At 41.4% G+C, this 12,215-nt stretch overlaps 1 protein-coding gene across 4 annotated transcripts; it reads left to right on the forward strand.

Moving 5' to 3' along the window:
* The first annotated feature begins 1,434 nt into the window (after positions 1–1,434).
* b4galnt1a (beta-1,4-N-acetyl-galactosaminyl transferase 1a) lies at positions 1,435–9,237 on the forward strand. 4 transcript variants are annotated; one of them, XM_079273411.1, is made up of 11 exons: positions 1,435–1,507; positions 4,435–4,653; positions 4,739–4,917; positions 6,085–6,191; positions 6,329–6,366; positions 6,478–6,658; positions 6,999–7,091; positions 7,189–7,376; positions 7,470–7,610; positions 8,159–8,396; positions 8,543–9,237. In XM_079273411.1, the coding sequence occupies exons 2-11, from the start codon at positions 4,435–4,437 to the stop codon at positions 8,752–8,754; spliced, it is 1,596 nt and encodes a 531-aa protein (XP_079129537.1). In that variant the 5' UTR covers positions 1,435–1,507; the 3' UTR covers positions 8,755–9,237. The 4 variants fall into 4 exon arrangements, with proteins under 4 accessions (XP_079129537.1, XP_079129538.1, XP_079129539.1 ...); XM_079273412.1 differs by having other exon boundaries at positions 4,435–4,646; positions 4,735–4,917; positions 8,543–9,236; XM_079273413.1 differs by lacking the exon at positions 1,435–1,507 and having other exon boundaries at positions 4,512–4,653; positions 4,735–4,917; positions 8,543–9,235.
* Positions 9,238–12,215: the final 2,978 nt, after the last annotated feature.

Here is a 12,215-nt window from a genome sequence, read left to right on the forward strand (position 1 = left end):
GCATGAAGTATAAACAAGGACAACAAAGCCGCGCAATGACAACTGAAAAATAAACATAGCACTATTATGTATAGAAGTAGATTAAAAAGAGTCTGTAAAGCAACAATAACTGTCACGGGGTGTGGTGGCAGACATGACCAGGGTACACAGAAAACAAGAGTGTTTAATTCATGCAAGGTGGACACAGAGGGAAACTTGCCAGGGGACAGCAGGGGGATCCAAGCACAAGAGGGCGAGGGTGAGAAGCCGGCGGGACAAGGCACGGCGGACAGACTGAGAGACTGGGAGGGTGATCCAAACTGCAGACAGGAAGACAAATGCGAGAACAAGGTAAACAGAACTCAGAATACGATTACACTGGGCGGCCGAGAGCAAACAGGACACAGAGGAGGTTGAAACAATGATCTGGCGACCAGTAGATTAGGAACCGGGGTGATGAGTAGATGCAAAGCAGCGGGGTTGACGTGGGCAGGTGAGGTGAATTAATGTCATCAGGAGGGAGCCAGGAGGAAAAGCCTATCGTGACAATAACCAGCATATTGAATGGATGACTATTGAATGGGTATAATAGAATACTGTACCATACAATAATTGGGTGGTTAAACATACACAGCATGCAGGATTTATATATTTCAATGAATCATGGAACACAAAGACACTCCAAGCCATGTGCCCAGACAGGATTCATATGTATTAAGTCCATGACAAACCACATAAGTCAGCCGGAAAAGAAACCGCAAAACAACACAATAATTGAAATGGCTCATATAACCTTAACACCAGTCACAAAAGTAATGAAAAAAAGACACCACACTGACACAAAATACTGAAAGAACTCAGCATTAAGCGCTGGAGTTGCGTTGTGGATCTGGTCAGAGAGAAGTGGTCAAATATTCAGGAAGCTATAGTGTAGAGAGACACCAAAGCGGTATATATAAAAGTGGAACTATATCCCCGAATGCACAAAGCTACATGGGAAAAATAAAAAAAGGCCCAAACCACAACAATTGCATCACCTGACGCACCAGAAGTGAGCTCAATTGGCTCGTTAAAACTTGCTCCCTCTCTCATTTTAAAAGTATTAAAAGTACAGAATACATGACTGTGTGCGGATTTGGATTGGTTGGCTCTTTTAACCTGTACAGTGGGTAGACTTTTAATGTGTGCAGTTTTAAATATCCAAACACTTCTAAACGTTTCTCACTTTCCGTTTTTCACTTTCCGTCCACTTTCCGTCCTTTACGTGCTTTAAGTCTAAAACGTGTTCACAAGATTAGAAGAAGCCTCGACGATTCAACCGGTAAAACTGGCTTAGCTCATGCCTTAATATAGACAAACCTGTCTATGCAAAGCATTTGAGCCTCTGTAATAACGCCTGGTCAAAGAGGAGTGGCTCCAAACAGCTGGAGCTCACAGGACCCAGCACGCGCTGGAACACGCCACAGAAAAGCTTTCACACGAACGGAACAGGACTTGACTTGAAGGCGCTGGAAATTTTTATCCTACGGTAACAACATTAAGACAAATGTCCATATCTCTTCTTTCTGGACAGTTTGGCATATCGCATTCATGATTACTGCTTTCATCGCTTGACAAATGGGTGACAAATGGCTTTGGCAACCATTTTTTTATTTTTTATTTTTTACTTCCAGCTATCATGGATCGTTAGTGCTGGCACATAAAACCATCCATGTGTAACTGCCCATAGATATAATTGGCATTTGTCTTGCGTAATCATTAACATGTAAATAATATCTAAAAATATATTTGACATAACTGTAAAATGTTTGGAACTATACAAAGTTTAAATAGCCCCACAAAAATATCTTACACGCTCTTTCTTGTGTGAGACTTCTTTCAACAGTATTTGTGTATATACTTTTGTTTTTTGAATGCATGTTGAACATTTGCCTGTAATGGCCTGAGTTATGTAATTTCGTGATAGTTGTTGAAAGGCATGAGGCTTCTTCAGTTGGGTGATTATACTGTGTGGGCTGTTTTTTGTATGTGTTTTTTACTTGTGTAGCTACTCTATGGTTACGTTGAGGTAAACAAATCAAACCTTGTGGAGACTGTTTTGCATGGTAGCCGTCGCCGAGTTTGCAAACTCAGGAACACAAATTGAATACAATTTGATTATCTTGCCTCAAAGTCAAAATGCTAATTATTTTCTTGAAATCGTGATGAATAAGTGAGGTTGCAGCCCTATTGAAATTTTGGAGGCCTAACTCTTGGTGTCCTTTTGATTTTCTTCATGACAATTGCTGCCATGGTCAAACAGCAAAGTGAAACTGCAAAGCAGCGTGGCTGCGAGGCATCAGACAGACCTCTTAGAACAGGTCTTGCTAAGCACCAGTCACAAACAGCAGCCACCTTGACGTCACGTCCAAAGATCACTTGGGAGGGTGCGGCCAGACCCTGACAAACACCCTTGTTCTCAAAACCCTGTGAAAACCGATGTTGCAGCACCTCACCTAGCAAAGGACAGTGATTTAAAGAAGCCTTAACACATCTGAACATCTGTAAGGGAAACGATACCTAACTATGCTGTGGCGGGAGAGTGTTCCTTATAGATGTCAAGGTTACCATTCACCAAGACAATAGAGCATTGGAGACTTATGCCATTGTTGATGACGGCTCAGAGCACTCGTAACGTAGTCTGTGATGCTGCACAGTACATGGGACTGAAGCCTTGAAATACAGTTACCTACAAGGTCTATCACTGCCATCCCTCCACAAGGTCCTCTCAACATGCCTCAGATCACTCTGATATGATCATTCCCATTGAGCCAGTGCACCAGTAGGATGAGCCGCAATGTGGAGGAAAAATAAATGAAATATAAATAATGTAAGTCCACACTAAATACTCAAAATTTGTAATCACATAGTTTTTTTTATTTCAGTTTCAGTGCTCCATCCAGACTAGAACGGCCTTTTTCTGGCCCTTAAACTAAGCTTTAGGCCAAAGTTGCCTAAATGTACGGGGAAAACTGAGTTTTAAAAAAACGATGACGTAAGCCGGCCCAGTGACTGTCAGTGGCTTTGTGCCAGTAAAGTTTTGATTTCAACTCTCTGTTGTTATTAACCGGTGGATTTTGTCGGACACTGTTGTGGGCATAACACAATTATTTTATTGCTGCAGCATAGGACTGCTGGTAAACCACTAATTATTCTGTTGGCTGATCAGAGAAACAGAAAAACATATAAATCAACAGTATTATAGCAGTGTACATGCCACGGCCTGGTGATATTATAGGTTAATCATTAGTTGCATCATTAGTACTTTGGTCAGCCGGGCTGTCTGTCACACTCGTTGGCTGCATGTGCAGTTTTGTTGTTTGTCAACTGAAAAGAGGATAGAGAAGAAGAGATTCAGGTGTTAATTGTTGTTGAGGTGTTTCACTGTGAGCAAGTCTGTACAGTCGATTTCACAAAAAAAAAAAAAAAAACATTTGGCATCACAATTGGAATCTTACTTTTGACTGCTGCACTTCCCCTCAGTGTAACCTACTTCCCCTGCTTCCCCGATAACCTGTACAAACATGTTCTCATTCCAACTTGTCACATACTGGCACTTTGCCAAACCCCTTTCTAACGCACTGGTTAGCCCAGCGCACGGCCTCAGTAAACACGTAGTTAATGTGAATTCTAATAAAAACACAGTTAAGTTAAGAAAAAACATCATGGTTTATAAGTGCGTGAACTAAGAAAAAGTTAAATCATTTAGCATACACACACTTAAGGGTGCCATGACAAAGCATCGGTGATGCCCTGGGAATGACAACGGGCTGTCTGTACAGCCAAAAAGTGCTGCAGTGAGAATGTGGTCCTTATTCAGTCAAATGTATGGCATATTTTATTTTAGCATCTTAACACTGCTTTTATGGTTTTACGGAGCTTCTACTTGGTCTTCTATCTGAGATTGGAAAGTCCCTAATTCTAGAGCTAAATGTATTTCAATCTTGCTGTCTTGCGAAACCACCTTTAAACCAGCACACCATCAACTGCAGTCTCAAAACAGGTGGTACCTGACAAAATATCAGCAGGCTTCATGATGAACACTGCAGACCGCAATACTGCAGATGCAGCCCCCACATCCTTTTGACCTCGTGAAGTTCTCATTGAATTATACATGCGCACAATTTCATTTACAATTTCAAATGTTATAGTTCAGTGATCTTAAAGGTCTAATGATGTACAATACATGAACCAGCTCATTTCAAATTCAGGACTTCTGACAACGGCTCCAAATAAATTGTAAACCAGCTGTGAAGAACTGAAAAATCCAGGCTCATGTCCAATTGTCAACAATCCAATCAAAGTCAGGAATTTGCATGTGAAAGACAGGACCTCTTTCACATGCCCCTTTGTTTTCCTTGTCCTGTGAGGTCTATATGTATACCATTTTGACATTTCCTTTAATCTTCATTCTAGATGCGTGCCACCTATAAGATGTTTCTTGGACTGCTTTTGATCAGTGGACTATTGCTATTCCTGTTTCGTACTTGGAGCCCTGGGACCAGCTCAGGAGTTGACATACGGACAAGACAGGGCGGTGAAATACAAGAACTCCTCGGAGGGAAAATCCAAGACACCATCAGTGACTATCATGACATTTCCTACCATATAAAGGATGATGTGGCACGGTTAGTTGTAAGTCAGTATGTCTAAATTCTGCTCTGAATTCTCATTTTTATCCTTAAAAACTCATTCATTGCCATTTTGTTCTGACAGACAGTTGGCTCAAAATACATGTCTGTGCCGGGCCGATAAGGAGACATTTCAACTGCCGTTCTCCAATCTGCTGTTCCCACGTGTGTGGGCCCACAACATTGAGCTTGCGTTCTTAGAGTCCCATTCTGACCCAATGGGCGTGACGCATCACAGAGCTCAGGAGTACAGCCGCTTTCAGAAGAGGTAAAGTTCAACTGATGAACCACATGACTCAGTGTGTGAACCCTTGTAACTGGCAGTTTGAATCACATCCGTTTTAGAAGGCAGTGCAAGGTGCAAAGCTTTTTCCAGGGTGAACAGGTTGTGTCTGCGGTGGGTATTGTCCTTTAATATTCTTTGGGCTCTCCACAGATGCCTCTTTTCACCAATATCGCTGTTACACATTTACTGCATTGTGGGAAAGAGTGGCTTTCGTGTAAATTGTTTCCACGATTTACACGATTGTCATGTTTCCACGAGGAGAATAAATGAGCTACAGATCATCATACAAAGCGTCAACCAGGCGAGTCCGGAGGGAGCAACACCTCAGGAGCTTACAGCCACACGACTGGGCTTCTTTAACAATCGCTGATTCTTGGTTGATGGCTACCAATGATGTTCATGTGCTGCAGAGTCCTCTTGTCATGGGCAGTGTACATCCCATGCCAGTTCGCAATGTTTCCAGTCAGTGTGTGTTATCAGACAGTGTCATTAGCCTGCCAATGTCCTTGCAGCCAAACATCCTTCCTCCTTGTCTGCTGCTTGTATTATTTAGCCATGGAATAATATAAACAACTTTATATTAACTTAAAAGAAGACGGTTTAGGTGCAAACCTCAAATCCTCAGACTGGCTGTTCCAGCTGAGGCTCTCTGGGTGTTGGAGAAAACAGCTGTCCTGCAGCCTGAGGAATCTGCCGGGTTTATATACCTCATTATTTTGTGTACCACGCACATGGGTACTGTATACCTGCTGCATGTCTAAGATTCTCAGCATTAGTCTAGCTTATTTTGATTATGTTAAGAATCGTGACAACTACCACAATGTCCCAGAGCCCAAAAGTACATATTTAAATTGTTTGTTTTGTCTTCCAGCAGTCCAAAGTAAAACATATTTAATTCATAATTGTATCAAGCAAAGGAAAGAGGAAAACGTATTCTCAGACGTACAGGAAATAGGGAATCTAACTGAAAAGCAACTGGATTTCATTCGTTTTACTTATGAGCTATGTGATGCAGATTGTAATGTACTTGAACCATACATCATATTCGCAATGTGTCTTCTCTGTGTGCAGTCTGTGATCAAAGTAACAAATAGGACTATGGTGTAGAAATACAGATGCTTTCCCCTCTAACATGTTCTGTTTGTAAAGGTCCTACAATCCTGCAGATCTGCTTATTGTAGCTGAGGCCAACAATCCTCTTCAGTATCCTACCCAGGGCGTGGAGGTGCGACCCCTCAAAACGATCATCATTCCTGGTAAAAGCATATCAAACATTACACTACACATGATATCAAAGCTTCTACATTACATCTTCACCTGCTTTTGGTCTGTTAAAATGCGTCACCATCATCACATCTTGATATTCCCAGTAGTCATTTCTTTCTTCCCGTAGGTTTGGGTCTTAAAAAAGAAACAGGATCCAGCCATACGGTAATTTCTTTTCTTTGTGGTTTTCTTTGGGATAAACAAATCCACTTTTTTCTGTCTAAATGTTAAACTTGTTTCTTTTTTTTCCTCAAAACCATGCAATTGGTGCACTAGGTTTATTTGACAGCAACATTGGGGACTTTTGATGTTGCTGCTACAGTGGACAGTGTCTCTATTAAAGGAGAAGGAGAGAAGCACATGATACTTTCTAGTCCTCTTCTCTCCGCTCTGAACAGGCAGCTGCAGTTCGTCACTTATACAAACACCGTTTTTCATCCCAAGACAGCAGATACAGGTAAAGTTATCATGTGGATATTATCTTGATACTAAAAGTAGAATGTTATGTTTACCTGTTCAACCTTATAGCGGTTCATCCTAATGATCAGAGGTAATAGACAACACTTTGAATCAATAAGTAATGAACCAATAGACATCATGGAAATGGAGTAAGGGAGAATGAATCAATACAAGGTTCTTTACATCTGTGAGATATATTATATTCAGATACAATTTCATAATTACTATTAAAGAAGTGACAAGGACTGCAGTGCATAGGCAATTACAGCTAGACATGACAGTTGTGTTAACAATGGAATATGCACTGCTTCATCTCTTATCCCATTTCTGTTCTGCAGTTCAGTTTTCCACTGACGTTCACCAGTCATTTTTCACGATTAAAGTTGGACATGGAGCCATACCTAAACTTTACAACTCTGGATATCAAGGAGGTTTGTGAGCAGTTATTTTCATTGTCAATTATTTTTATGCAAAGTGTTTAAATGCCCCATTGCAATATGTTTTGCATTTTTCTTTTCTTCTATTTAGAGTACAATATTAGTGCTCTTGTTACCATCGCCACCAAGACCTTTCTACGCTATGACAAACTCAAAGACCTCATTGACAGCATTCGGCAATATTATCCCACCGTCACCATAGTGATAGCAGATGATAATGAACACCCAGAGTCAGTGCCCGGGCCTCACATTGAGCATTACATCATGCCATTTGGAAAGGTAAAAAAGTTGTACTGTGTCTCTGTGAAGTATCATGGATTTTAATTATTAACCAGCACAGTTTTCTACGTGTTGATCAACCTTCATCTACAGGGTTGGTTTGCAGGAAGAAACCTGGCAGTGTCTCAAGTGACAACCAAATATGTGCTCTGGGTGGATGATGATTTCCTCTTCACTGCAAACACCAAGGTGGAGAGGATGGTGGACATCTTAGAAAAGACTACTCTGGATCTGGTGAGTTTCATGCCCAGAGACAGTGCAATGTGTGTGCGCGATATCTGCTGTTCTGATGGTAACTGCATATTGTTGTATGGATAAATACTCTGCTAACTTAAAAGTTTTTGAATTTGCACACAACTCAACATGTCATCATACCACGCAGAACATGCTTTCATAGGTGCAGCAGGCAGGAAATACATTTATTTTGAGATTCTGTTCAGCTGTAGAGTTTACGTGTTCTCCCCGTGTCAGCGTGGGTTTTCTCCCACAGACTACAGAAGTGCAGCTTATCTTGCAGCTTAGCTTGCATGGCACGATTCCATTAATCTTAGCAGTTAGTTGAAGCCTGTTCGTAGAATTGCCCGTCGGTGTGAATGTAAGCGCGGTTGTCTGTCTCTATGTGTCAGCCTTGTGATAATCTGACGATCTGTCCAGCATGTATCCTGTCTTCACCCAATGTCTCAATGTCAATGTACCCTGAAAGGATGAGCGGTTACAGATAATATCTATCGTCACACATTCATTTCCTTGTCTTTACATTTTTGCTCTCTTAACGACTTCAGGTCGGTGGTGCAGTGAGAGAGGTGACAGGTTACACTGCAACTTACCGTCACACCATTTCAGTGGAAGAAGGGGGAGAGGAGGGTGACTGTTTACATATCAGAGATGGCTATCACCATGGCATCGAGGGATTTACCAACTGTGTGGTAGCTGATGCAGTCATCAACTTCTTCCTAGGGAGGACAGACAAGGTGCAGCAGGTGGGATTTAATCCCCGTCTGGCCCGGCACGGTCATCTAGGTGAGTCTATCTATTTTCTCTACACACTGCAGTACAGCTGTGATAACAATGTTGAGTTGCTGCAGATTGGAAAGATGTATAAGGAACAAAACCAAGGGAAATTCAAGGAAGGATTATTCAAACTAAATTTTCTTCTGGCACTGCAGAGTTTTTCATCGACGCTCTGGGCTCCCTCCACATTGGCTCCTGTAGTGACGTCATTGTAAGCCACGCATCGAAGATCATTCTACCCTGGGGTAAAACAGACTCACAAAAGGCCTATGACAAATTCCGCTATTCATCTTCCAGTGCTGATAATGACATTCATAAGGAAGACTTCTACTTCAAGAACAGGTTCAAGTGCATGACCAGTCATTGACCAGTCTGTTTGCTGCCTAAATGTTTGTTTTCAGGTGAAGTAAAGACTAGAGAAAATGATATTGTTATATTTTACAGTTTGTTTACTGCCTTAGCACTTCCTGTTAAGATCAACTGTGTTGATATTCATATCTGATGTGACTTGAAAAAGATAATGACACAATCTGTAGAGGATCAACCAACCTTCACTTATCAAGCCGAGTATGATGTAATCAATGGTTCCCAGCCTTTTTCGTCAAACAAACACCCACAGCCCTGCCAGGTTGGCTCAAGTTCTGTCAATCATTAAATTACCTGTTCAATAGATACCATGGATATCCTTGTTGATTAATTCACGGTACGTGTGGGAACGTATCTGTTGCTGCATCTACGAATGTGTTGTGGAATATTTCTCTGAATAGTCGGGAGAAGAGTGTTAAAGTGTTAACAAATCAATGTCAAATGAAACAGAGTCTGGATGAACGATCAAAGTTGTAATAGTCAATTTATTTGCTTGCAAGCAAAGAGAACACTGTCCCACAGATACATCACGTCATCTGCAAGAGGTGCTCTGAATAACACAGTCAGATGCATGTCTTGCAAGCAAAGAGAGCACAGTCTCACAGATACATCACCGTCATCTGTAAGAGGTGCTCTGACAACATAGTCAGATACATGGACATTTATACTGCTTCCTTTGATTGGGTCACTGTGACCTAATCAAAGAGTTCAGATACAAGAAATACAGAGTCTGAATAAGCCTGTTTTACCATCACACATCACATATACATACAGAGGGTCATGCTCTTCAGCTGATGCTAATCAGGAAGTACCGTAATCTAGACCTGTGTGTTGCCGTCTTTGAAGACAGAAACAATGCACAGGAGAACAGATAACAAGATAACAAAACACCTGGATGCAAAACTGATAGAATCATCTACTCAAATAGGTTTTGTGCCTGCACTTTTAAAGACTTACATTCTTCAATCCTAAAGCATAAGACGATGACATATTTTCCCATAACATTCCACTCTTTGATTACATAGTAATCACACAATATAGTAAAAATATGTTATAAGGACATTTCAATAACAACAGAAGTATTACCCAAAAGTATGATTTGAAAATACATCACTTGAAATATCTGAAGAAAAACAGTTCTTGTGAGATAAAAGATCCCATAAATGTAGCAGGCAATATAATTCAATTAACACAAAAGAATAAAAAGACAGAAATCTGTCTTTTAGACCTGCACATCAAAATCATCAAAGGAATCAGTGTCGCTGTCAAAGTCGTCCGCATAGTCAGTAATAGGAAACAGGGCAAGTTGTTGGTCGTTAGTTGCCACACGACAATACATAGTCAGCTGTTTGGCAAAGAGCTGAGAGATCATGTTTCAAGTTTTTTTTTTTTTTTACTGCGGTGCGTCTGGTACAGTTATGCGTCGTTGAGTTGTCATTGTCTGAGTCAAAAGTCGTGTTGTTGCGCTGGTCGTGGTTGCTCTTCATCTTTGTTGTGCGTTCTCCAGTTCTTGTGTTTGTTGGCATAAACACGTGTCGAGAGGGGCTCTTCATCTTTGTTACTGTACATTACCAGGATCCTCTATATTGCTGAAGTCAGTGAATTGAGTCTGACTTGCTGCCAGTCAGACATGTCCTTCACACCAGTCCTGGGCTTGTACCATGTGGAAACATGTGGAAACATGTGGAATCCTCCCCCTTTACAAACTCAGATTGTGTGAGACACAGAGAAACAGACAGCAGCAGTACTTTTTGTCCAACAAACTCTTATTATACCATTATATCATTACCACTTCTCTAAATCATACTTCCTCTAACCTTGCATCTCGTTCACGTAACCCACGTGCTGTGCAGTGAAGTGAATCAGCCTGCATGTGACAGTCTAAACATTTTCTTTTTCTTTTTTTTTTCTTAATAGTTAACGTGACTTGCTGTGACTTTCTAAATCCTTCAATCTCATTCGAATACATATGTGGGTGTGAGTGGTGTTTGTCTAGTTTCTAATGTGTGTATTAAATGTACAAGTTTGTCATCTGAAGAATCTAAAGTTAACTCAACCTCTGTGTTGTATTTGTGTGCGCGTCGTTGGTCCAGCTCTGGTCTCACTCCGGTCCCTGCTGCACCCCCCCTGATGGCTGATTGTCGAGCCCTCCCACCACTCCTTGTTCCTCAATGTTCAAGCTGCCACATGTATGGCACACAAAGTCTTCAGTTGGTGTGTGTCAAAGTCTCAAAGTGTCTTTCAGCTTCCTCTCATGCCCTGATACATTATCAGCTGGGCATGCTTGCATCTGTGCTGACGAAACTTCTCTGTTCTCCGTTGTTGAACTGATCCTCATGTTCAGCATGCTGCATGTCACACAACTCTCTTGTGTGATGTTCTCCAGGCTTATGGATGGCGGAAAGCCTTCTGTAGATTTTGACGAGTCTCGTTCGTCTTCTTCATCCTCGACGTGTTGAGTGGTGGGTGTCGTTCAAGTTGTTTGTGGCTGGGGAGCATACAGCAGGAAGCGGAATCCCCAGATCAGGACCAAGGACTACAAATTAACAAAACAAACAAAACAAAACAGCTGCCGAAAGTTCAGCAGTAAATGTTAGACAACGTTGTCTCATGTAGAGATACAATTCTTAGATCTCTGTGTTTATGTGTGTGCGTGCCTCTGTGGGTGTGCGTGTGTGCGTGTGTGTGTGTGTGTGACCCCTCTTTCAGCTGCTGCGAGCGAACATGGTGTCTGTGTGTCTGTGTGTGTCTCCCCTGCATTCCTCTTGGACATCAACTTATTTGTATCTGCTTCACCTTTTTATCTGCTCCAAGCACGTTTTGAGTTAATCAAATTTTAATCGTAGGCTAAAACTGCCTCTTTCAGGGAATCCCAATTTTGTTCATTCTTCCAATTATTTGGCAGTGTGATTGTCCTTGTCCCACATTTATTTATTATCGGAGGTAAGACCTTGGCATCGGGCTGCTCAGACTCATTCTATGACTTTTATCATTCCCAAATGTTTCACTTTTATTTCTAAGTCTTTGACTCGGTCCTTCTTCGTACATTTAATCTGTTTCAATTTACCTTCTAAATCCCCTCTTTACATTTTGAGCTTCGCGGCGCTCAATCAGCCGTTTTCAGGAAAACCAAACTCCTTTGACCAGTACGTGAGGCATTCTAAACACCATATTTCCATATTTCTGTCACATCACATCCACTATCGGACCCGAGGGCTCCGCGCTCTTACTATCTTTACCACCCATCTTTCAGGCGTGGATACGTTAACGTTATCTTTACAATACGACCGTCGTCGTAAGGCTTAATTTCTTTCCCAAGGAAAAATTTTGCAAAAACCTTATTTGAAGTTCACGTTTAATTATTTGTCACGATCTTATTCTATCAGTATAGAATTCACGTATTGGCGCACGAATCTTATTCTATCAATTACTTGAGTAGAATTCACGTATTTAGCGCATAAC

This window comes from Melanostigma gelatinosum (assembly GCF_949748355.1).
Source record: "Melanostigma gelatinosum genome assembly, chromosome: 8".
In the NCBI taxonomy this organism is placed as follows: Eukaryota; Metazoa; Chordata; class Actinopteri; order Perciformes; family Zoarcidae; genus Melanostigma; species Melanostigma gelatinosum.

Coding starts and splice junctions, on each gene's coding strand:
- b4galnt1a (XM_079273411.1), top strand. CDS start 4,435: ATGCGTGCCACCTATAAGATGTTTCTTGGACTGCTTTTGATCAGTGGA. Junction 6,192..6,328: donor CAAAACGATCATCATTCCTG/GTAAAAGCATAT, acceptor TTCTTCCCGTAG/GTTTGGGTCTTAAAAAAGAA. Junction 7,092..7,188: donor CAACTCTGGATATCAAGGAG/GTTTGTGAGCAG, acceptor TCTTCTATTTAG/AGTACAATATTAGTGCTCTT.